The 25,594-nt window shown below is 34.6% G+C and overlaps 1 protein-coding gene across 2 annotated transcripts in view; it reads left to right on the plus strand.

Moving 5' to 3' along the window:
* Positions 1-25,594, plus strand: part of LOC101882461 (mannosyl-oligosaccharide 1,2-alpha-mannosidase IA) — a 358,413-nt gene that overhangs the window by 260,637 nt on the left and 72,182 nt on the right. For both annotated transcript variants that reach the window (XM_017351571.4, XM_073925560.1), the window contains exon 4: positions 753-833. In XM_017351571.4, coding sequence (XP_017207060.2) covers positions 753-833 — 81 coding nt within the window. The remainder of the gene's footprint in view (positions 1-752; positions 834-25,594) is intronic.

Raw genomic sequence — 25,594 nt, forward strand, 5'->3', positions numbered from 1 at the left:
TTACTTAAAAACAGGGCATTTTACAATGTTTTTAATGATTGAAAATTGATAATTGAATTTTTGATAACATAAATGTGATTGGTTACTTAAAAACAGGGCAGTTTACAATGTTTTTAATGATTGAAAATTGATAATTGAATTTTTGATAACGTAAATGTGATTGGTTACTTAAAAACAGGGCAGTTTACAAAGTTTTTAATGATTGAAAATTGATAATTGAATTTTTGATAACGTAAATGTGATTGGTTACTTAAAAACAGGGCAGTTTACAATGTTTTTAATGATTGAAAATTGAAAAAGTTATGTAAAATTAAGTAAATGTGACTTCAATTGATGACTTAAAACGAGGGTGGACTAGTTGATCATTGAACATTTTATATTTGGTTTATTACTATTACAGAAATCTGACCAGTTTCATACACATTTTTGTTTATGTTTTATGAAGAAATGTTATGTTTAGCTGTGTAATAGATGGAATGCATCTTAAACGTAGTAAAATACAGTAAAGAAACTACATTGTCTAATTAAAAGTACTTCATTATTTCAAAAGAACAGAATATTCGACTTAATATGTGTCCTCTTTAAGACTATAAATGTTTTTAAAATATAAACATGATGTATTTACGTCCATTTTTATATGTTCCTCTGTAACCAATCAAGCTTTGGTAAAACCGCGTCATTGTTGAAGTTGGATTTTCTTTTCACAGCATATTTTTTACATTGCTAATGCTCATGCTGTGTGTTTTCTGCAGAACGGCGAGGCATCTCTGTTTGAGGTCAACATTCGTTATGTTGGTGGTCTTCTGTCTGCATTTTACCTGACTGGAGCTGAGGTAAGGTTCATTTTCATTATTCGCTGAAGTCTGAGAGACCAGGAATGATCATCTACAGTTGTTGAAGTCAAAATTATTCGCCCTCCTGTAATTCTTTTTTTCTTTATCAAATATTTCCCATATGATGTTGAACAGATTCAACAAATTTTCACAGTATTTTCTATAATATTTTTTCTTCTGGAAAAAGTCTTATTTGTTTTATTTCAGCTAGAATAAAGGCAGTTTTTTTAAGTTTTTAAACCTATTTTAAGGTAAATATTATTAGCCCCCAATATTTGTTTTCGATTGTCTACAGAACAATCCATCGCTATACAATGGCTTGCCTAATTACCCTAACCTAACCATAATCAACCTAGTTAGGCCTTTCAATGTAAACTTAAGGTGAATACTAGTATCTTGAAGAATATCTTGTCAAATATCATGTGCTGTCATCACAGCAAAGATAAAATAAATCAGTTATTAAAGCTATGGTAAACTCCATTAAACAGAATTTGGGGGGAAATAGAAGACCAGGAGGACTAATCATTCTGATTTCAACTGTACTTGTGTTTTGTTTTTGTCTAAAACGGGCCAGGTTTACAAAACCAGGGCATCATATTAAAGGCGAAAATAAAATCAAGGCGATCCATAGACATCCATAGAGTTGAGAGTCAGCCTAATGGACATTGATTTTAAGTCAGAATTAGTCAGAGTGGAAGACAGATGCTCTGCGTTTTCTGAGCACATCCATCTGTGTTCATAGATCCGTGTCAGATTGCATACACACATCAGACCACTCCAGTGCATAATTCAGAGAGCATTAGGATGTTTGCTTGGTGAAGATATCTCTGCTTGAGATTGAAGCATACAGTAAGAACACACTGTGAAATGTAGTCATTTTGAATGTTAAAGGGATACAGTCTGCTTTGTATTGATGCAGTTATTGTGGTTTTATTTTTAAACATTGAGATGAAATCAGCGATTTGTATTATTGGATACAGCCGTAGTTTATATATATATATATATATATATATATATATATATATATATATATATATATATATATATATATATATATATATATATATATATATATATATATATATATATATATATATATATATATATATACATATATATATATATATATATATATAYATATATATATATATATATATATATATATATATATATACATATATATATATATATATATATATATATATATATATATATATATATATATATATATATATATACATATATATATATATACATATATATATATATATATATATATACATATATATATATATACATATATATATATATATATATATATATATATATATATATATATATATATATATATATATACATATATATATATATATACATATATACATATATACATATATACATATATACATATATATATATATATATATATATATATATATATATATATATATATATATATATACATATATACATACAGTATATATCGATATATATATAGATGTACATATATATATATATATATATATATATATATATATATATATATATATATATATATATATATATATATATATATATATATATATATGTACATCTATATATATATATATATATGGTTCGGAACACACGTGACCTGCAGATTAATGCATTTTTTTTTTTACTTGTAGATTATTCTACATGTGTGAAATTTGCTGAGAGATCGCCTCTTGTACCATTCAAATGACATGTGTGAAAGCATTTAGGCCTTCCTGTATAATATAAAGCTGACAGAAGAAGTTGTGGTGGGTAACTCGGGATGTGGTGGGTTTCTCAGGTTATTAAAGGTGTTTTCTGTCACTACTTGTTTAGCCTGCGTTAACGCATTCAGTGTAAGCTGCATGATTAATCATTAAAAGATCTCAACACCCACTCAACAACAATTATAAATGATGGAGATTTGCATATGTTTATTAAAACCACTTAAACTGACGTCATCGAGTTTCGCTTTCAGATTTAAAGGGCTAGCATTGCACCAGACCCCCGTAAGTGGTGTCGTTTGAAAGTGTATAATCTATATTTTATGCACATATGCATCACTTTGGTTTTTATTCTACTGTATAAAAGTTTACACTTAAAAACTCAGTATTTTGGATACCCAAGCTGGGTATTTTACATTGGTTCATTTTCATATTTTTCATATGACACATGTACAAGTTATAGCTCAAATGAAAGCTCTTGCCGGTGCTCATACAGTTCTAGCATTCTTTTTACTGAATTATATTCATATGCCAAACAGTTGTTGAATGAATTGTGGTGTTTCCATGGCGCAAAAATGTAAACAATACATTCATGATCAATAAGCAGCCCCAGATAGCACAGACAGCTGTCATCTCTTACCTTATGCTGTGCTCTTCAGGGCCATTCTCCTCTGTTTTTAAGGTGATGTGCATAAGTAATCCTTTTATATGTCTGACGTGGTCCAAACACAGTGAATTATGTTTGATCAAACAAAAGAATAGTGAAATATGAAAGCAATGATCACTCCCTGTGGCTTGTACAGCACCTCTCATCAGTTGGAATACAATAACTTTTGCATAGATTATGGTGGAGACATTTTTATTTTTTCCTATGATTACAGACATGTGCTGGAACCACCAACATTAATTACAGCACGCTAGACCACACAGAACCTAAAAGGTACACTTTCAAATTTGAGTTTATATTAAAAAAAAGTGCCTCTTTTTTTAGGTGTTTATTATAACACAGACAACATACACAGTTATTTTAAACACTTTCAATAGTGTTTTATGAAAATTCAAAGGGGTTTCTTTAAAATGATGCCAAATTTTTGCATTTACACCTCTTTATGTGGATTTGGGAAGCTTTTAAATTTGGGTAGGCAAAATCCAGGCGGAAACCCCAAATAGCAGCAGAGTTTAAATGGTTAATCCTTCGCTGCATTCAAATCTGTGTTTGAAAAGCGCAAAAATTAATAAAGAGATTGAGTCTTGAGTCTTTTGAGTTAGTTATGAAGTGGTTATGAAGTAATTATGTGTCTTTGATTATCAGATTTAATAAACCACAATGGACAGTATACGAATATAAAGTACAAAACGTACACAATAAGAAATAAAGATAGCGTTAAGCAAATTGGTAAACAAAGACAAACAGCGTACAACAGGGTAACATAATTAAGGACAATAGTAAAAGGTAATAAAATAACACTGCCAAAATAATACACCTGATAACAAATAATAGATTTATAAGACCAAAAACTGTCCGTTAGATATTCACAAGATGTATTAAATATCATGTTTTAACAACCGGTGAGATCCAGCAGTACATCCGAGATGGACTGGCCGAAGTAAAGCTGCTTTCGTCGGGGGAGGTGATGATGAAGCTCCCAGGTGGCAGGCTGGAAGTCAGAGTCTGCATAAGCTGAGGCACATCACCAAAGATGTGCTATCTTTGTGAATAAACTGCAGATTCAAGTTTATAACAACTACATTCTCGCCTGAAAACTGTTAAAACTTTATATTGTGACACAGTAAAGGAGTATGTTTACACTGCAATCAGGGCCGGAGTGGGACTCCTTTTCAGCCCTGGAGTTTCAAGCATTAGACCGGCCCACCTCAGTTCACGACTGACTATAGCTGCGTCCCAAATGGCACACTATACACTATGCACTCATGCACTATGTACTTATGCACTTACACACTCAACAGGATAGTATATGTATGAAGTGGTGTCCCAAATGGCACACTAATGTTTTTTTTACTAAGCGGAAATTCAAACCGTTTCCCTAATGACGTTTGACGGTTGCCAAATCAGTGAAATAAACAACAGAATTATCAAATAATACCTGCCATGAGTATTGCCGCATTCACCATCGGGAGGCGCTATAATCACTCTCGTTGGAGAAATTTGCTTTCACCATCCAAAATAAATAAAGTTATCCAACATGTGCGTCCGATAGCTCCGCCCCTTCCGCTACGTATGCAAACCTGTGGTCGTTGAATGCGTGAAGTGTCCATCATTACACACTTAATTTTAGCAGCTGGATGAGTGCATCATCCGGGTAATTAAAGTGCACTTATGATTTTTAGAGTTTTCAGTGTGAACACACTACTTACACTGTTTATACTACAAAATGGCGTAGAATAGTGCATAAGTATGCGATTTGGGACACAGCTTAAATTAAAATAAGGTCATTTCCAAATCACTTTCTAATGACCCTATCACGTCTTTTTCAAGAAAACAGCTGCTTTAGAACTTCAGATTTATAAGTTTTATATGTCTTAACAATAAAAATGAACAATATAGCTGCAAGCAGCAATTAACGGGGTCAAGCAGTTTAGCAGGGTAAGGTTATATAGCAGTTAGGACACCTGTAAGTAGTTTATTCGACAATGAAATATATGATTAGAGTGTTAGAGTTTATAGATTAAACTAACAAATGTTTGATTAAACACTTCAGAAAAGCCACTTCGGTTTTTACATATTGACAAATTTTTAATGAACATTTTGAGTGACCATAATTATGTCAAAGTATTCAGTATAAGCAGCCCTATTATAAAAAAGAATTACTCAGGTGAGGATCGAACACGGATCGACGATGTCAAAACGCAACGTGCTGACCACTGGACCACAATGGCGCTGTTACGCTTGTGTGGCCGGAATGATAGTTACATCATCAGTACTCTCCAGGCTGCATTTTACTCATGGGGCTGCGAGACAATAAATAAGAAGAGCAGAGCTGTGGCAAAATAATGAATAAAAAGAGTGAGGCTATGGTCAAATAAATATGTTAAAAAAAAAAAAAAAAGTGCGACTGCTAAGAGTGCAAGCAGCTAGAAACACCGGCCCTCGCTGCCAAAAAATGTAACGGCACACCGGAAACTCTCCCGGTCCTCCCGATTGGTCAATCCAGGCCTGACTGCAATGCATTCTGGGATACCTGAGCATTGCAAGTTCGCACAAGTCACCTCTAGAAGCATCCTTGGCCAAAAGGGCAAAGCAAGTACACATACGAGAATTTTATCTGTACTTAGCAAGATGTGAACTTTGAATTGGAACAGTACTTCGGCAACGGTTGATGACGTTTCACGAGGACACAAGAACGCATATTGAGAACACACAACACTCCATTCTTCTGTATGTCCACACATCTTGCAGAATGAGAGTTCAAGTGTGTTTTCAGCATTGCTTGGAAATGAGAAACAGCCTTGAGTCTGTCTGTGTGTAGATTTATCTGCGTTACGCCCCCTGCTGATACGGCTGTGTGATTGTGAAAGCTGGTTTAGTGAATCGGCCACAGTGCTGAAGTGTGTGTAAATCAGGGCCGACAGCATGAGGAAGGAGGTTTCAGGAAACATCACATGCTCTGGATGCGGAAACAGCAGGATTTACAGCCAAACTGCTTTATTTCTGCTCAGATAAGAGTCGATCACATCTCTTCTCTCTCTCTCTCTATCTGCGGGTTAAACATTATGACACAAGCGTGACATTATATCGTGTTTTAATCATGCATGTTTAGTGTTTTTGACAGTGGGGATTGATTTACCTGGGTCACAACATGATGATCACAGCACATAATATTTGACTAGATACTAGTATTCAGCTTAAAGTGGCAATTAAAGGGTTAATTAGGTTAAAGTTAGGGTAATTTGGCAAGTCATTGTATAACAGTGGTTTCTTCTGTAGACAGAGGGCGGCACTGTGGCTCAGTGGTTAGCACTGCCACCTCACAGCAAGAAGGTTGCTGGTTAGAATACCAGCTGGGTCGCTTTACAGCAAGAAGGAGTCCTGGCTGGGTCAGTTGGCATTTCTGAAATTGGCCATAGTGTACTTGTAAAACATAAGCTGGATAAGTTGGTGGTTCATTCCGCTGTGGCAACCCCTGATGAAAAAAAGGACTAAGCCTAAGGAAAATTAATGAAAAAAAAAATTTTTAACATTAGGGTGAATTATTTTGTCTTTAACTGTACATGCTTTATGAAAATACAAAATCAAGCAAAAAAGTTCTCAGGGGTAGCTTAAATAATGTGTCGGTGCTCTTTGAGTAAGGGATTCACCAGAATAAACTGTAAAAAATATGTTAAAAAGGTTTTATTTACATGGCTAATCCTTTAAAAAACCTACTTGTTTGGGCAAAGAACTGCCTTCATCAGGGTAACATGAACACATGCTTTATGTTTGAGGATGTTAAAGTTTATTTTTTTAAGATGCATGGTGCATTTTTTGAGCAATATACAAATGAGATAACATTAAATAGTGCAAGCTCATTTAGTGTACATTTAGATTAACACTGCTGTCTTTTTACCTTTACTCCAGCAATAGTCCTCAACCAGATGATAGCAGGGTTATTTTATTATTTAAAAATAATAATAATAATTAATTAAATCTTAAAATAATAATAATTAGTTAAGAACTAGTTGTTGTTGTTGTTTTTGTACTAATAGATGTTGTTATTATTATTATTATTTCTATTATTAATATTAATAGTAGTAGTAGTATTAGTAGTTTTACGACCCTGATCTAGGTCAAGGACAGGACATGAATAATACACTTGACAAATAAAATTCACTTTCATGAACCGTAAATAGTCCGTTTATTTGTCTTTTGTTTGTTTGTGAGAATGTGGTAAAAATCAGACGAGGTCTTTTCCTTTTCTGGATGGCTTTTGTAAATAGTTGGTTAGGTTTAGGGAAGTAAGCAGGCGGGTGCCTCAATCAGTAAAATTGGTTGGGTTTATGGAAAGAGGAGGGTAAGTCAGTAGATTGGCCTGTCGACCCAGTCAATCATTCCGTCATTCAGTCATTCAGTCATTCGCGATATTCAAAACATCCACGGGACTACGCTTTCAGAATGATCCTGGTTTTTTATATATATATATGGATGGATGGACTATATTAGGTTTAGGGAAGTAAGCGGGCGGGTGCGTCAATCAGTAAAATTGGTTGGGTTTAGGGAAGGAGGAGGGTAGGTCAGTAGATTGGCTTGTCGACCCAGTCAATCATTCCGTCATTCAGTCATTTAATGGATGGATAGATGGATGGACGGATGGACGGACGGATGGACGGACGGACGGACGGACGGACGGACGGACGGACGGACGGACGGACGGACAGACAGACAGACAGACAGACAGACAGACAGACAGACAGACAGACAGACAGACAGACAGACAGACAGACAGACAGACAGACAGACAGATAGATAGATAGATAGATAGATAGATAGATAGATAGATAGATAGATAGATAGATAGATAGATAGATAGAAATATTTTTTCAGGTAATGCTTATTCAGGTACAGTGATAAAAAAAAAATCATTTTTTTAAATAGTTTTGTTTTTATTATTTATTAACATTTTTAGTCAATTTTTTTTATAAAATTGGTGCAAAAATCCAACCGTTTATTTATTTATTTAATGTACACAGAAATGCACATTAACAAATAATAGCCATCTTTCTCATGTGTCAAAATGATATTATTTTTAAAGGTACATTTGTAATTTTAGGCACATTTGCAGCAAACCTAAAATTTTTTACCAATTTCACTGCAATTAATAATATAAAAAATGTCAAATTTCATTTAATTTTCCTTCAGCTCAGTCCCTTATTTATCAGAGGTCACCACAGCGGAATGAACTCACAACTATTCTGATTTTACTCAGCGAATGCCCTTGTACTGAGAAAACCCCATACACGCTCTCATTCCTAAACACTCATACACTACGGCCAATTAAGTTTATCCAATTCCCCTATAGTGCATGTGTTTGGACTGTGGGGGAAACAGGAGCACCCGGAGGAAACCCACGACAACATAGAGAGAACATGCAAACTCCACACAGAAACGCCAACTGGTCCAACCTTGACTTGAAGCAGCAACCTTCTTGCTAACCACTGAGCCACCGTGCCGCTCCTTAAATGCTTCACTTTTGCTGATTGTAACATTCATCTTGACATTCAGTCTTCATATGAAGGTCTTTCATTACACACTCCACTGCACAGTAAAGGTGACCCAAATCTTGTTTTCTTCACATATATATAATCGCTAGCATGCAAGACTCATTTAAAGGTTGACGTCACATGTATGATGCATCTATATGACTATAATAGCCAGCAGATTTATGCAAACTCCTCAAAAACGACAGTAATTTCTCGCTGTGTGATTTGTTCCTACACAGCGGATACAGCTGAATCTTTTTCTCCAATTACAGCAGAGCGTCAGTCAGCCGCGTCGCCCTTGTTAGCATCAAACAGAAGGGCGGTTTATTCATGCTATATAAAAGCACTCATGCTGATTTACTGAGCTATGGTATAGGTGATGTGAATAAAGCGAAATGTCTTTTTCATTTATCAGTCGCTCAGCTTTGACGCACATTTCTATGTAATTGATCTAGAAATTAAAAGCAGATTGCATCGCTGTTGTTGGCAAATGGTAGAACTAATTATCTACTGTTACTGGAAAAATAAATAAATAAAAGGCCGTTCTTATAGTTTATCTGGAGTTTACAGTTATATATTAAATACTCTCAAAACTGATGAATTGTATTAAGTCAATTCTGGGTCAAATACACTGTAAAAAGTGATTAGTTATCATAGTTATCATGCTAATAACATGCTAATTTATGCTAGAATCATACTAATAACATGCTAATCCATACTAGAATCATGCTAATAACATGCTAATCCATGCTAAAATCATGCTAACAGCATGCTAATCTATCTATCTATCTATCTATCTATCTATCTATCTATCTATCTATCTATCTATCTATCTATCTATCTATTTATCTATTTATCTATCTATCTATCTATCTATCTATCTATCTATCTATCTATCTATCTATCTATCTATCTATCTATCTATCTATCTCCCTGCTGAAAAATCCAGCTTAAACCAGCCTAGGCTGGTTGGCTGGTTTTAGCTGGTCGACCAGGCTGGTTTTAGAGGGGTTTTGGCCATTTCCAGGCTGGTTTCCAGCCATTTCCAGCCTGGTCTTAGCTGGTCAGGCTGGGAGATGACCAGCTAAAACCAGCTTGACCAGCTTAGCCAGGCTGGGAGCCCAGCCAAAACCAGCTATGTCCAGCTTAAACCAGGCTGGTCAAGCTGGTTTTAGCTGGATTTAGCTGGTCATTTTCCAGCCTGACCAGCTAAGACCAGGCTGGAAATGGCTGGAAACCAGCCTGGAAATGGCCAAAACCCCTCTAAAACCAGCCTGGTCGACCAGCTAAAACCAGCCAACCAGCCTAGGCTGGTTTAAGCTGGATTTTTCAGCAGGGTATCTATCTATCTATCATGCTAATAACACACTAATTCATGCTAGAATCATGCTAATAACATACTGATAACATGCTAATTCATGCTATAACAATGCTAATTACATGCTAATTTATGCTAGAATCATGCTTATAACATGCTACTTCATGCTAGAATCATGCTAATAACATGCTAATTATTGCTAGAATTATGCTAACATGCTAATTCATGCTATAATTATGCTAACAACATGCTAATTTGTGCTAGAATCATGCTTATAACATGCTAAGTTATGCTAGAATCATGCTAACAGCATGCTAATCCATGCTTATAACATGCTAATACATGCTAATAACATGCTAATCTATCTATCTATCTATCTATCTATCTATCTATCTATCTATCTATCTATCTATCTATCTATCTATCTATCTATCTATCTATCTATCTATCTATCTATCTATCTATCTATCTATCTGTCTATCTATCTATCTATCTATCTTTTCATACTTTTTAAAACCGTTTAAACTAAATATTACCAACAGGCTTTCTCAAGCCAGCCTCAAAGTTTGTCTCGACAAACTTTAATAATCTAGTTATGCTAATATTACTCACTTTTTAAAAAAAAAATAAATCCCTTTTTCCAATACGCCTTTATTGTATTTTTTTTCCAGCTTTTCTGTATCTAGCAAAATGACAGTATCTAAAATAAATCAGACTCCAGTGTGTCTTCTAAATTCAATACAGGCTATAATTGTAGGTTTTATAGATTTAATGATGCACGAAATATGTAATATTGTGATAATTACAGTAATTATTACAGTAACCGGCGTGCAAAAATAGTCTGACGCTGTAAAAACGGATTAGCTGACTTTAAAAAAGTGAGTACAATTAGCATAATTAAAAAAATTAAGTAAACTTAACAGTTCTAAGTTACTAGGACTTTACTTACACTATTTGTTTTACTTTTTTACTTTTTGTTACTCTTTATGTAAAGTCAACTTGTTGCTTTTAAAGCAATTGGTTTACTCACTTTAAGTAACTAATCACTTTTTACAGTGTATGGACAAACAGACTCAAAATAATGACATTTGCTGTTTGTTCAAACTACTGATTTAAATTGAGTTGAAACATCACAATTCTTAAGGTTTTTGGGGGGACAATTTAGTTGTTTTTTGTTCAAACGTAAATTTGTAAAAGCGTATAAGTTAGGGTTAGGTTAGTCTTTCATGTTGACCCATTTCATATACTGTACAGTAGACCCTTTTCACATTTCAGGATTCCTCAGTGGCGGAAATCATCTTGGGAAAACTTAGAGCGCTGTGATTAGGAGAATACAACAAATATTTTTTTTTTTTAATTATGATTTGTTAAAGCAATAAAAGAAAAATACTCCATGATGGTGTTATCAAGACTTTCAGAGAAAGGAAAAAAATTGTATGAGACTAATGACGGCAGCCAGAGGAGAGAATAACATCAAATTGACTGTCCTGTCCCATAGACGTTGCATTAGAAATGAGTCAGACGGACAGAAATAATTTTTTTTGTAATTTGAAGCAAAAATGATATAATACAGGCATAAATATATAGACATGTACATATATATTTTTAAAAATAATCTAAATAATATGCTAATAATATGCTCAACCTGTGGTCTGTGTGGGTCCTCATGCCCCAGTATAGTGATGGGGACTCTATGCTGCTCAGTGAGTGCTGTCTTTTGGATGAAACATTAAACTGAGGTCCTGACTCTCATTAAAAATCCTAGGATGTCCTTCAAAAAGAGTAGGGGTGAAGCCACAGTTATATAGTGTCCTACTGACACCTTGTGGCCAATCGCCAAATTACAATGTTTGGCTCCTGCAACTATAGTTTAATACACCTATGCTATATATTATACTACAATACACCACAGTTTACTGTGGTAAAAACTAAAGCATACTACAGTGTTCACTTTTACCACTTCCCTATTTTTAATACATTATTTTACGCTGCAGCATTCATTAGTGTTTAAATACTATAACATACAGCAGCAGAATACACTTTCATAGTATTTACTAGGCGACATAATGGCGCAGGAGGTAGTGCTGTCGCCTCACAGCAAGAAGGTTGCTGGTTCGAGCCTCGGCTGGGTCAGTTGGCGTTTCTGTGTGGAGTTTGCATATTCTCCCTGCGTTCGCGTGGGTGTTCTCCGGGTGCTCTGGTTTCCCCCGCAGTCCAAATACAGGCGGTACTGGCGAATTGGGTAGGCTAAATTGTCTGTAGCGTATGAAAGTAACTGATAGTGTGTGTGGATGTTTCCCAGAGATGTGTTGCGGCTGGAAGGGCATCTGCTGCCTAAAAACGTGCTGGATAAATTGTCGGTTCATTGCGCTGTGGCGACCCTGGATTAATAAATGGACTAAGCTGAAAGAAAATGAATGAATGAATGAGTATTTACTATAGTATTTTTTCATGAGTGCTAACAGTTCAAACCAAATCTACTTTCCCACCTTTTTTTCAAAGCTTAGCTTTTTGCGTTTAGCCAGAGCTAGCATGTTAGCGCCATCATCTTCGATCCTATGTATTTGACTGATTATATTATTAAAGCCTGTCCACTCCCAGTCAGCGATATCATGAAAACTCCTGCATATAACCATTAAGACACTCACGTCAAAAGCCTATAGCCTATTTCCCTGAGGAATAACCTGCGTTTGAATGGCCGCGAGATCAAATCATTGCTGACGGAGGGGTATTAGCTCGCCACTTTTTGTCATTCCTTCATCTCTGTCAGCCCGCAGGATCCATCTTTACATAAATGTTTTATCAGTCAAGCTACAGCGATCATATCAGAGCATTCAGGATGTAAGGAAGACCTGGATAAACATCATCCATTCTCCTGCCGTGGAGCATGTGCTGCATTATTGATGGTTCAGTTAAATCTTCACATATTGTACAGCTCTGAAAGCAAAGAAGAAGGGATAATTATGTTTATTTTAGGGTATGTTATTGAGTTGATTGTTATTTATACTGCAGTGCTGTTTAATGCTTGATTCTGATTGGCTGATGAGCATTCTAGGATGTGCCATTATTTTCAGATAAATGCACAGGTAAAGTAGTTCCGGCAGGTTTTGAGAGCATTACAGCTCTGTGTCACTACACTGAATGATTTGAGTTATCTTAACAGCTACAACAGTCAAACATGACATCAAAACACAACACAAGGCTTTGGATGAGAAAGTATGTGGATGTGAAAGCAACTATTGCTACACACAGGAGCAGTTTGAGGACAAAAACCTGACAAATGTCTGAAATACGACATCTTAACTGTGTTTTTAGTAGCTGAGGGAACTGTGGTATTGACCTTATTCTAAAATGCGGAAGTGCGCCTGTTTTCGCGATTGTCTTAGAACTTCCGATTCAGTCGCCTAAGGGAGAAATGACTAGGAATAATAAACGGCAGAAAATGGCCAAACTACTTGCTCAACAAACAAATGTTTGCATGACTACACAGACCAAGTAGCATAATTTAATAAGAAAATATTAAATTGCAACATCAAGCAGCGTAACGAGCAGTTTTTAATGTCAAAAAATGAATGAAAGTGAATGTGACCGGAAGTCGCAAGACAAAAAGATTCAAATGGCAGCGCCCGCTCGACAGCTGAGAATAAGGTGAATAAGCCAAATAAAATTATTAGAAAATAATGCACACCTGAAATACAATATTCCTAAAATAAAGATTTTATTTTGTAATATTTTATGCTACTTGATTTAAATAAAATGTTATTTTTTTTATTTTTGTGATTTAAAAATATATTACATTTGTAACTTTTCTATAGTTAAAACATTACTATTGTGTTGTCTGAGAATGAAAATATACGTTTGAGACTTATGAAAACACTGCACTTTTTTTAGTTTTTTTTTTTTAAACAATTAAATTACATTTATTTTAAATTTGGCAGAAATGTTGTAAAATATAGGGTTATACCACCAAATATTGGTTTCTTAACTCTTCTGAAGTTAAAACATTAATATTGTGTTGTCTCAAAGTTAAAGTAAACATACGAGACATGAAAACACTGCACCTGTTTTGTTGTTTCATGTTTAAAAAGATGGAATATCTTCAGTATTTTACATGATTTAACAAATATAACATTTTACTCAAACGCATACTAATCGCTTTAAAACCAACATGTTTACTCACTTTTTTTTAGATAAAGTTTTTTTAGATAAAGTTGGGTTTACTGCATTTTTAAAGACAAAGTTGCTGTAAACCCAACATATTTACTCACTTTTTAAGTAAAGTCAACTAATCGCTTTAAAAGCATTGGGATTATTCACTTTTTAAAGTCAACTAATCACTTTTAAGGCAACAGTTTTTCTGACCTTTTAAAGTAAAATCAACTAATGGCTTTAAAAGCAATGGATTTGCTCACTTTTTGAAGTCAACTAGTTGCTTTAAAAGTAATTAGTTCACCCACTTTTTTAAATAAAGTAATCTAATCACTTTAAAACCAACATGTTTACTCACTTTTTAAGTAAATTTAACTATAATCACTTTTACAGCAAAATATATACTCACTTTTTCAGCTCAGCTAATCTATTTAAAAGCAACTGATTTGCTCACATTTTAAATAAAGTTAACTAATTGCTTTAAAATCAACGTGTTTACTCGCTTTTTTAAAAGTAAAATCATATAATGGCTTTAAAAGCAGTGGATTTACTCACTTTCTGAAGTCAACTAATCGCTTTAAAAGTAACGAGTTCACCCACTTTTTAAGCAAAGTCAACTAATCGCTTTAAAAGCACTGGCTTTATTCACTTTTTAGGTAGCTAAATAATCACTTTAAACCCAACATGTTTACTAATTTTTTTATTAAAGTCAATGAATTGCTTTAAAAGCACTGGCTTTATTCACTTTTTAAGTAGCTAACTAATCGCTTTAAACCCAACATGTTTACTAATTATTTGATTAAAGTCAATGAATTGCTTTAAAAACATTGGCTTTATTCACTTTTTAAGTAGCTAACTAATCGTTTTAAAAGCATTGGGATTATTCACTTTTTAAAGTCAACTAATCCCTTTCAAAGCAACTGTTTTGCTGACCTTTTAAAGTAAAACCAACTATTGGCTTTAAAAGCAACGCATTTGCTTCACTAAAGTCAACTAATGGCTTTAAAAGCAATGGATTTACTCACTTTTTGAAGTCAACTAGCTGCTTCAATAGTAACGAGTTCACCCACCTTTTAAGCAAAGTCAACTAATTGCTTTAAAATCAACGTGTTTACTCACTTTTTTAAAAGTAAAATCAACTAATGGCTTTAAAAGCAGTGGATTTACTCACTTTCTGAAGTCAACTAATCTCTTTAAAAGCACTGGCTTTATTCACTTATTAGGTAGCAAACTAATCACTTTAAACCCAACATGTTTACTAATTTTTTGATTAAAGTCAATGAATTGCTTTAAAAACATTGGCTTTATTTACTTTTTAAGTAGCTAACTAATCGCTTTAAAAGCATTGGGATTATTCACTTTTTAAAGTCAACTAATCACTTTTAAAGCAACTGTTTTGCTGACCTTTTAAAGTAAAACCAACTATTGGCTTTAAAAGCAACGCATTTGCTTCACTAAAGTCAACTAATGGCTTTAAAAGCAATGGATTTACTCACTTTTTGAAGTCAACTAGCTGCTTCAATAGTAACGAGTTCACCCACCTTTTAAGCAAAGTCAACTAATTGCTTTAAAATCAACGTCTTTACTCACTTTTTTAAAAGTAAAATCAACTAATGGCTTTAAAAGCAGTGGATTTACTCACTTTCTGAAGTCAACTAATCGCTTTAAAAGCACTGGCTTTATTCACTTTTTAGGTAGCAAACTAATCACTTTTAACCCAACATGTTTACTAATTTTTTGATTAAAGTCAATGAATTGCTTTAAAAACATTGGCTTTATTTACTTTTTAAGTAGCTAACTAATCGCTTTAAAAGCATTGGGATTATTCACTTTTTAAAGTCAACTAATCACTTTTAAAGCAACTGTTTTGCTGACCTTTTAAAGTAAAACCAACTATTGGCTTTAAAAGCAACGCATTTGCTTCACTAAAGTCAACTAATGGCTTTAAAAGCAATGGATTTACTCACTTTTTGAAGTCAACTAGCTGCTTCAATAGTAACGAGTTCACCCACCTTTTAAGCAAAGTCAACTAATTGCTTTAAAATCAACGTCTTTACTCACTTTTTTAAAAGTAAAATCAACTAATGGCTTTAAAAGCAGTGGATTTACTCACTTTCTGAAGTCAACTAATCGCTTTAAAAGCACTGGCTTTATTCACTTTTTAGGTAGCAAACTAATCACTTTTAACCCAACATGTTTACTAATTTTTTGATTAAAGTCAATGAATTGCTTTAAAAACATTGGCTTTATTTACTTTTTAAGTAGCTAACTAATCGCTTTAAAAGCATTGGGATTATTCACTTTTTAAAGTCAACTAATCACTTTTAAAGCAACTGTTTTGCTGACCTTTTAAAGTAAAACCAACTATTGGCTTTAAAAGCAACGCATTTGCTTCACTAAAGTCAACTATTGGCTTTAAAAGCAATGGATTTACTCACTTTTTGAAGTCAACTAGCTGCTTCAATAGTAACGAGTTCACCCACTTTAAGTAAAGTCATCTAATCACTTTAAAACCAACATATTTACTCACTTTAAAAGTAAAGTCAGCTAATCTCTTTAAAATCAACGGGTTTACTCACTTTTTAAGTAAATTTAACTAAAATCACTTTTAAAGCAATATATTTACTCACTTTAAAAGTAAAGTCAGCTAATCTCTTTAAAACCAACATGTTTACTCACTTTTTAAGTAAATTTAACTATAATCACTTTTAAAGCAATATATTTACTCACTTTTTCAGCTCAGCTAATCTATTTAAAAGCAACTGATTTGCTCACATTTGAAATAAAGTTAACTAATTGCTTTAAAATTGACTTTTTTACCCACTTTTTTAAAAGTAAAATCAACTATTGGCTTTAAAAGCAGTGGATTTACTCACTTTTTGAAGTCAACTAGCTGCTTTCAAAGTAACGAGTTCACCCACCTTTTAAGTAAAGTCAACTAATTGCTATTTGCAAGGCAGAGCTGTACGTGTTCAATATATTTTTCTTACTGCTTTATTTGGAGTCAACAGGTGCAGGTAAATCCCTGTAGGATTTCAGCTGTTTTCATTTCCAGCCTCCTGCCATTCACAATGAGAGTGTCAGAGTGCATTGAGAAACACCTGCTGTTCACATATCTGACACGGTAAAGATTTCAACAGCAGGACAAAGGAAGTGATTTCTTTTCACTTTTGTGCCGGCCTGTTTTTTCTCTTTCAGCTCAAATTATGTTGTGAAATGACATCTCAATGTAATCACCTCAAAAAAACTGCCACATGTTCAGACAGAGCTCAGTTTAATCTCTCGGTGTAATTCCACCATGTTGCTTTTATTCAGACTGTTCTGAGGAAAAGTGGCCGCTAACAAGGTGTGACTCCTGAAACTATGAAAAATGAACAGATTTCTCCTTGACATGTGGAAGGAGAGCTCGGTAGCAAGCAGTTAATGAAGAAGCACAGCCATTCTGGGTTTTTCCTGCAGTGGATATTCAGTCTTTGTTTTGCAGGAGCTTTATTTGCCGATTTAATGCGATTTGTGTGATGCATGTTGGGTATGATGGTGGCAGAATAAGAGAACGTCTTTCCATTCACTCTCTAATACCTCATTTCTGTGATCTAGCTTCCCACGTCACATATTTTGTATGAAATACCCTTCTATAAAAAGAAACAATGATCTTGAATGGATTTGCACATGGATTTTCACAATTATTCATCATGCAAAGTCAGGTTCTGTCAACAACTTCTGAAATTAACACCATGGTTTTACTTCAACTGGTTATAAGTTGTCCTCCAGGTTGAAGGAAAGTCCTTACCCCAGGTGGAGGAGTTTAAGTATCTCTGGGTTTTGTTCAAGAGTGAGGGAAGGATGGAGCGTGAGATTGACAGGCGGATTGGTGCAGCGGCAGCAGTAATGCGGTCGATGTACGCAGGGCTGGCGCGTCCATAGAGGCGACCTAGGCGACCACCTAGGGCGGCAGAATAGAGAGGGTGGCGTCCCCGACACTACCCTCACTACCCGCGCCCTATATCCGCGTAGGGCGGCCGAATAGAGAAGGCGGCGTCCGCGACACTACCCGCGCCTTCAGTTATATCCGCGTCTAGTGAGGTATAATACTCCGTGCCTTCACTTTAGGGTTGAGGGCGGCACGACCGTTCTTTGCCTAGAGCGGCAGTTCAGCTTGCTCCGACCCTGGATGTACGGGTCCGTTGTGGTGAAGAAGAAGCTGAGCCGAAAGGCAAAGCTCTCGATTTACCGGTCAATCTACGTTCCTACTCTCACCTATGGTCATGAGATTTGGATCATGACCGAAAGGACTAGATCTCGGATACAAGCGGCCGAAATGAGTTTTCTTTGCAGGGCGCACTCTTATGGGTAGGGTGAGGAACTCTGACACCCGGGAGGAGCTCGGAGTAGAGTCGCTGCTCCTCCACATCGAGAGAAGTCAGCTGAGGTTGCTCTGGCATCTGTTTGGGAAGCCTACCTAGGGAGGTGTTCCAGGCATGTCCTACCGGGAGGCGGCCTCGGGGAAGACCCAGGACACGCTGGGGGGACTATGTCTCTCGGCTGGCCTGGGAATGCCTCGGGATCCCCCCAGAGGAGCTGGAGGAAGTGTCTGGGGAGTGGGAAGTCTGGGGTTCTCTCCTAAGACTGCTGCCCCCACGACCCGGCCCCGGAAAAGCGGTTGAAGATGAATGAATGAATGAATATAAGTTGTTTAATTAGCCAGTTAAACTCTGCGGATCCGGCACCGGGTCTGTGACGTCATCGACTTTCACTTTAAGATATAAAGGGCTAGCATTGCACCAGACCCCTTAAGTAGTTTTGCTTGAAAGTTTAGAATCTATATTGCATGCACATATTCATCAAATATAATCAGAATAATTATAATATATAAGCAAAATAATCTTATGTCAAAAGGAAAAACAAGATTATTTTGCTTACCCCATTAGTAGATTATTTTGCTTGTTTTCAGGAAAAACTCACTTAATATTGGCATATTATTTCTCAAAACAAGACATTATGTTTTGTTTTTTCTAGAAAATGCTTCACGATAAAAGAATTTTTAGATATTTGGACTAGAAACAAGACAAAACATCTTAGTAAGAAAAGCATTGTTTTCAGTGCAGGTAGTTTTATTTTATATATGTTCATAATATTCATATATATTCATATATATATATATATATATATATATATATATATATATATATATATATATATATATATATATATATATATATATATATATATATATATACACACACACACATATATTCATATATATATATACATATATATGTGTGTGTGTGTGTGTGTGTGTGTGTGTATATATAAATAAATAAATATATATATATATATATATATATATATTAAGATGTGTTAGATATATCAGAATGGCAAACGGCAATGTAGGCACACTGTAAAAAATAAAAAGTTGAGTTAACTTAAAAATTTAAAGCAACCGGCTGCAAAGCAATTTTGAGGTTATACAACTTCAGTATTGAAAGTTATGCCAAATATTTTTTCTAAGTTGAGTTAACTTAAAATTTTAAAGCAACTGGCTGCCAAGAAATTGAGAGTTTATGCAACCTTATTTTTTAAGTTGACTAAAAAGGCTGGTTTAAGTCAACTATGCTTTATGAAATAAGTCAATTTAACTCAATTTTAAAATTAATTTGGCACTTCAACCACTGAAGTTTAAAAACTTACAATTTCTTTGCAGCCGATGCTTTAACATTTTAAGTTAACTCAACGTTTAATGTTTGACAGTGCAGGAAATAAACACTTAAATGAATAAATCATAATTTTACATCTCCTCAATAGATTTTATTATTTTCATTGAGCAAACAAGTCTAAACATGCAGTTAAATAGTTTCCATGAGTAAACTCAACACTGAGCTCAAAAATATGCCCACCTAACTTAACTGAGTTAACAATCTGTAAGTTGGAATTTTTACAGTGCAAGGTGGAATAAACATTGCAAGGTTAACAAGTTACTATAATTTAAGGACATTTTTAACTATTCCCTCATTTTACACTGCAAAAAATGTTTTTCTTACTTAGATTTTTTTTGTCTTGTTTCTAGTCCAAATGTCTAAAAGTTCTTAAATCATGAAACATTTTCTAGACAAGCAAAACATAATGTCTTGTTTTAAGAAATAATATGCCAAAATGAAGTAAATTTTTCCTTAAATCAAGCTAAATAATCTGCCAATGGGGTAAGCAAAATAATCTTATCACAAATCGAAAAACAAGATTACTTTGCTCACCCCATTGGCAGATTATTTAGCTTGATTTAAGGAAAAACTCACTTCATTTTGGCATATTATTTCTTAAAACAATACAATATGTTTTGCTTTCCTGGAAAATTCTTCTTAATTTAAGAATTTTTAGATATTTAGACGATAAACAAGACAAAAAAATCTAAAAAAGAACATCATATTTTTTTTGCAGTGTAGTTTTGTTTTGTTGAAGCTATTGACTGTTTTCATCTTCGTCTTCATTCTGCAAAATAAAATAAAAGCATTATTTCTACGGATGCTAATTTCATGCCTATAGAGAGCCAAAAGCTTTCCAGATGGCCATCTCTCATTATTACTGAGATGCTCATAAGACGCTGCTTCGATCGCCTCTGCTGAAAATGCTGTTTATGGGCTAAAGGCCATTGCTTTAAACAATGAGAGAGAGAGAGCTATTGATCCCAGAGGCCTGCGCCCACGATCAATGCTTTCCCAGAAAGTTGAGCCTTCTGCAGGACTGAGTTTGATGTTGATTTGTGGGTCCAGGGTGAAGGCCAGTCGCTGGGTCTCCACTGCCCATAAAACAGCGGCAGGATCAGGGTTATGAGCTCCAGAGCTGGTCCTCTGCACATTGTACTGTCAGTCTCTCCATGTAGGCTGCATAACAATTCACTGATCCATTCCTTTAATTAGCAGTTATCGATGTTAATAAACTATTAACCATTTTAACCTTTGTGTATTATTCAAATTGACCCACTTTCATTAGGTTGGCGTCTGTTTTTGCCCTATTGACTTCCATTATAATCACATTTTTTGATTGCAAAGCTATGACAGCAAATAAATTTTGATCAGCATTAACCCTTTAGATTGGCCTGTGCAAAAGAGCTTCTGGCTTTTTATTAGCTATTTATTTGCAGGAAATGCAAATACAGTGATCCCTCATTGTTCGTGGGAGACGCGTTCTAAAAACAACCCGTTATAGATCCACAAAGTAGTAAGCTTTATTTTTTTGTAATTATTACAGCTGTTTCAAGGCTGTAAAACCCCTCACTACACACTTTATACACTTTTCTCAGACAGCATGTATCAAAAAAACGATGCATCTCGCAGTGAAGCAGTGTACCGGAGCTTGATTCGATTTGCTATCATCACGGGATCAGTGACGTCCTAAGAAGAGGTCTGCATTCCGCGCACACACACACACACACACACACACACACACACACACACACACACACACACACACACACACACACACACACACACACACACACACACACACACCTCTCATTCGCGCGCGCGGGACCCGACCAGATTTCTAAATTTTTGAATAAAGCGCGGGAGCGTCTAGCAATATCGCTACCGACTCTCGGGCGAGTGAGCACACGTATGTATGTATGTGTGTAAATGAGACAGCACGATGCTGTGTTTAGCTTGTTTGTTGCTTTTAAATGCAGGTTAAATGCAGGCAGCAAAGAATCAAAACACGAAAAGCACAGTAAAAAAACAAAGGAAACAAGAAACAACACTTGCGTATAAAGACAGCAACAGCTAAACAATACTCAGCACATGTGTGTGTGAACAGAGAGGTTTAAATAATCCAAACAATCAATGGTCATGAGTGTCAGCTGTGAGTGTCTAATCAGTCAAGATCTGCAACCGGTTGTGTGTGTGTGTGTGTGTGTGTGTGTGTGTGTGTGTGTGTGTGTGTGTGTGTGTGTGTGTGTGTGTGTGTGTATGTGTTGCATGACTGGGCTTCGTAGTCCATAATGAGGCAGGATTGTAGTTCGTGTGAGTGTGAATGTTTTCCTGCGATCTCTGGTGGTTAGATCGCTGGTGATCGTGACAGTGGGTGCCTTTGACAGTGCAGAAAGTTTCGTTGACATTATGTATTTAAAAAACGATGCATCTCGCAGTGAAGCAGTGTACCGAAGCTTGATTGGTTTTGCTAACATCACGTGATCAGTGACGTCTGAAGCAGAGGTCTGCATTCCGCGCGCGTACACACACACACACACACACACACACACACACACACACACACCTCTCATTCGCACACGGGGGACCCCACCAGATTTTTGCGGCGTGGGAATAAATTTTCGAATAAAGCGCGGCAGCGTCTAGCAATATCGCTCCCGACTCCCGAGCTTGTCTAATCAGTCAAGATCTGCAACCAGTTGTGTGTGTGTGTGTGTGTTGCATGACTGGGTTTTGTAGTCCATTATGAGGCAGGATTGTAGTTCGTGTGAGTGTGAATGTTTTCCTGCGATTTCTGGTGGTTAGATCACTGGTGATTGTGACAGTGGATGCCTTTGACGGTGCAGAACGTTTCGTTGAAATTATGGGGTTTGTTGGGGAGACAATTTACAAACACACAGTACAGCCCTTTAGAGTCACACTGCTAGCGATGGAAGATTTAGGTAGATTTGGCAAGCTTACACCCATGAGTCCACAAAGTGGCCCAAATGGATTGGCTATTTAAACAATGTGGTGCAAAACGGGAAATTTAAGGTTGCGCTGGTCTAAAAATAGCAGTAAATCATGTGCCTTATTGCGCTGGGTGTATGATAGGGCCCAAAGAGTGGATGAAAATGCACACAGGGGGTTACACTAAAATATCAAAGAAAAAGTCCAGCAAAAATGAAAACATTCAACACTACAATAAAGGCTAAAGAAAACACGTAGGTTTTGATCAGGGATAGAAAAACAGCCAGAGATGCGGCTTTAAGACTATAGTTAGCAAGCATTGCAAATAAAGCAGCGCACTCGCCACCCGCTGAACAATCTCTGAACGCTTTCTCTGCGTGGCCAATTCTGATGCAGCCCGAGGATCAAAACAAGATATGATCAAAAATAATTTACCGTCTTCCTCCCTTCCCACGCTTTTATCTCTTCATAACGAGCCGTTTTGGGCTCAGATGTGAATGAGCAACATTCGGGCATCTGTTGCCTCCACACCTGCTTTGTTTTCACTGCGAGAATTAAATATGAAAAAAGAAGTCCAAAGCAAGAGTCGCAGCTGCGGTGTTATTTATATTCCACTGTATTCTGCCTTTCCAGACAGATGATCTATTGTCTTACAATATCTACATTCATAATAAAGAAATATACGCAGCCACACACACACCCACAGGCGCATCTCAATTCTTGTCCTATTAAAGTGATCTGCCATCTGGGGGCCTGCGGGATTGGGTTATCAGTCAACAGTTGTAGAAAAGATTTTAATTCTTTCGTACTGTATAAATGTATAGTACGATTAGTTTTATATTCAGGGTTAGTTTTAATGCAGCTCACGGTTAATTAAAATCAGTATATATAATATAATATAATATAATATAATATAATATAATATAATATAATATAATATAATATAATATAATATAATTTATTGTAATATAACATAATATAATATAATATAATATAATATAATATAATATAATATAATATAATATAATATAATATAATATAATATAATATAATAAAATATAATATAATAAAATTTTATGTAATTTAATATAATTGAATATAATATAGTATAATATAATATAATATAATGTAATATAATATAATATAATATAATATAATATAATATAACATAATATAATATAATATAATATAATATACTATAATATAATATAATATAATATAATTTAATAAAATTTTGTGTAATTTAATATAATTGAATATAATATAATATAAAATAATATAATATAATATAATATAATATAATATAATATAATATAATATAATATAATTTTATGTAATTTAATATAATTTAATATAATATAATATAATATAACATGATATAATATAATATAATATAATTCTATGTAATATAATATAATATAATATAGTATAATAAAATATAATATAATATAATATAATATAATATAATATAATATAATATAATATAATATAATATAAAATAATATAATTTAATGTGATTCAATATAATATAATTATATATAGTTAATTATATAATTAATTACTAATATTAATAATAAAATAAAGTAAAGATTTATAATATTACCAACAAAAGTACCTTGTTTGCTTTTACATATTTATTTATTTATTTATTTATCTGTGTTTCTCAGTGTTGGGTTGCAGCTGAAAGAACATCCGCTTCGTAAAACATATGGGATAGTTGGCGGTTCATTCCACTGTGGCGACCCTTGAAAAATAAGGGACTAACCTGAAGGAAATGAATAAATGAATATAATATAATATAACATAAATATAATATTAATTACAAATTTTATTAATAAAAATAAATAAAGATTTATAATATCACCGAAAAAGTACTGTTTTACTTGAACATATTATTTATTTATTTATTTATTTTAATTTCTTTCCCCCTGGCCTTCTGTTTGTTTGTTTATTTATTTATTTATTGCTCTCATGAAACATCATTTAAGTCATGTAAACTGCTTCAGGATGCACAGATCTGATAGAGTCATTTTCAGAAGCGTTGATCAGAGAGTATTAAACCTCCATCCAGCCTGAAGATCATCCTGACCGCAAACCAACAAAACCAGCGCTAACATAAAACACAGCAGAAAACCATACGTCACAGTCACACACAGCTATTTACAGCAGTTCATCAATCCCTGCTGAACATCAAACCCTCAGAGAGCGAACAAACACACACACACTGGACACACAGAGGACAAAACATCAGCTAATGATGCTGAAAAACTCTGATCTCGCTGACTGAACTGCTCTGTGAATCATTCATTCATTTTCCTTCGACTTAGTCTCTTATATAGTATATCAGCGGTCACAACAGCGGAATGGACCACCAACTATTCCAGCTTATGTTTTACACTGTGAATGCGCTTCTAGCTGCAACCCAGTCCTGGGAAACACCCATACACACTCATTCACACACACTCATTAATTCATTCAGTCATTCATTTTCCTTTTGGCTTAATCCCTTTATTAAGCTGGGGTTGCCACAGCGGAATGAACCGCCAACTTATCGCTAACTTTATTTTGATGGTCCATTTGAGTATTAGTAGACTGTCTGCTTAATATCAGTTGACATTCAACTGACTATAAGAAACTTTGCAAGTACATGTCAACTTACACTAACCCCAACCTAACAGTCTATTGATACTCTAATGAGAATGAGTTGGCATGTAGATG

This window comes from Danio rerio, chromosome 16 (genome assembly GCF_049306965.1).
Source record: "Danio rerio strain Tuebingen ecotype United States chromosome 16, GRCz12tu, whole genome shotgun sequence".
Taxonomy (NCBI): domain Eukaryota; kingdom Metazoa; phylum Chordata; class Actinopteri; order Cypriniformes; family Danionidae; genus Danio; species Danio rerio.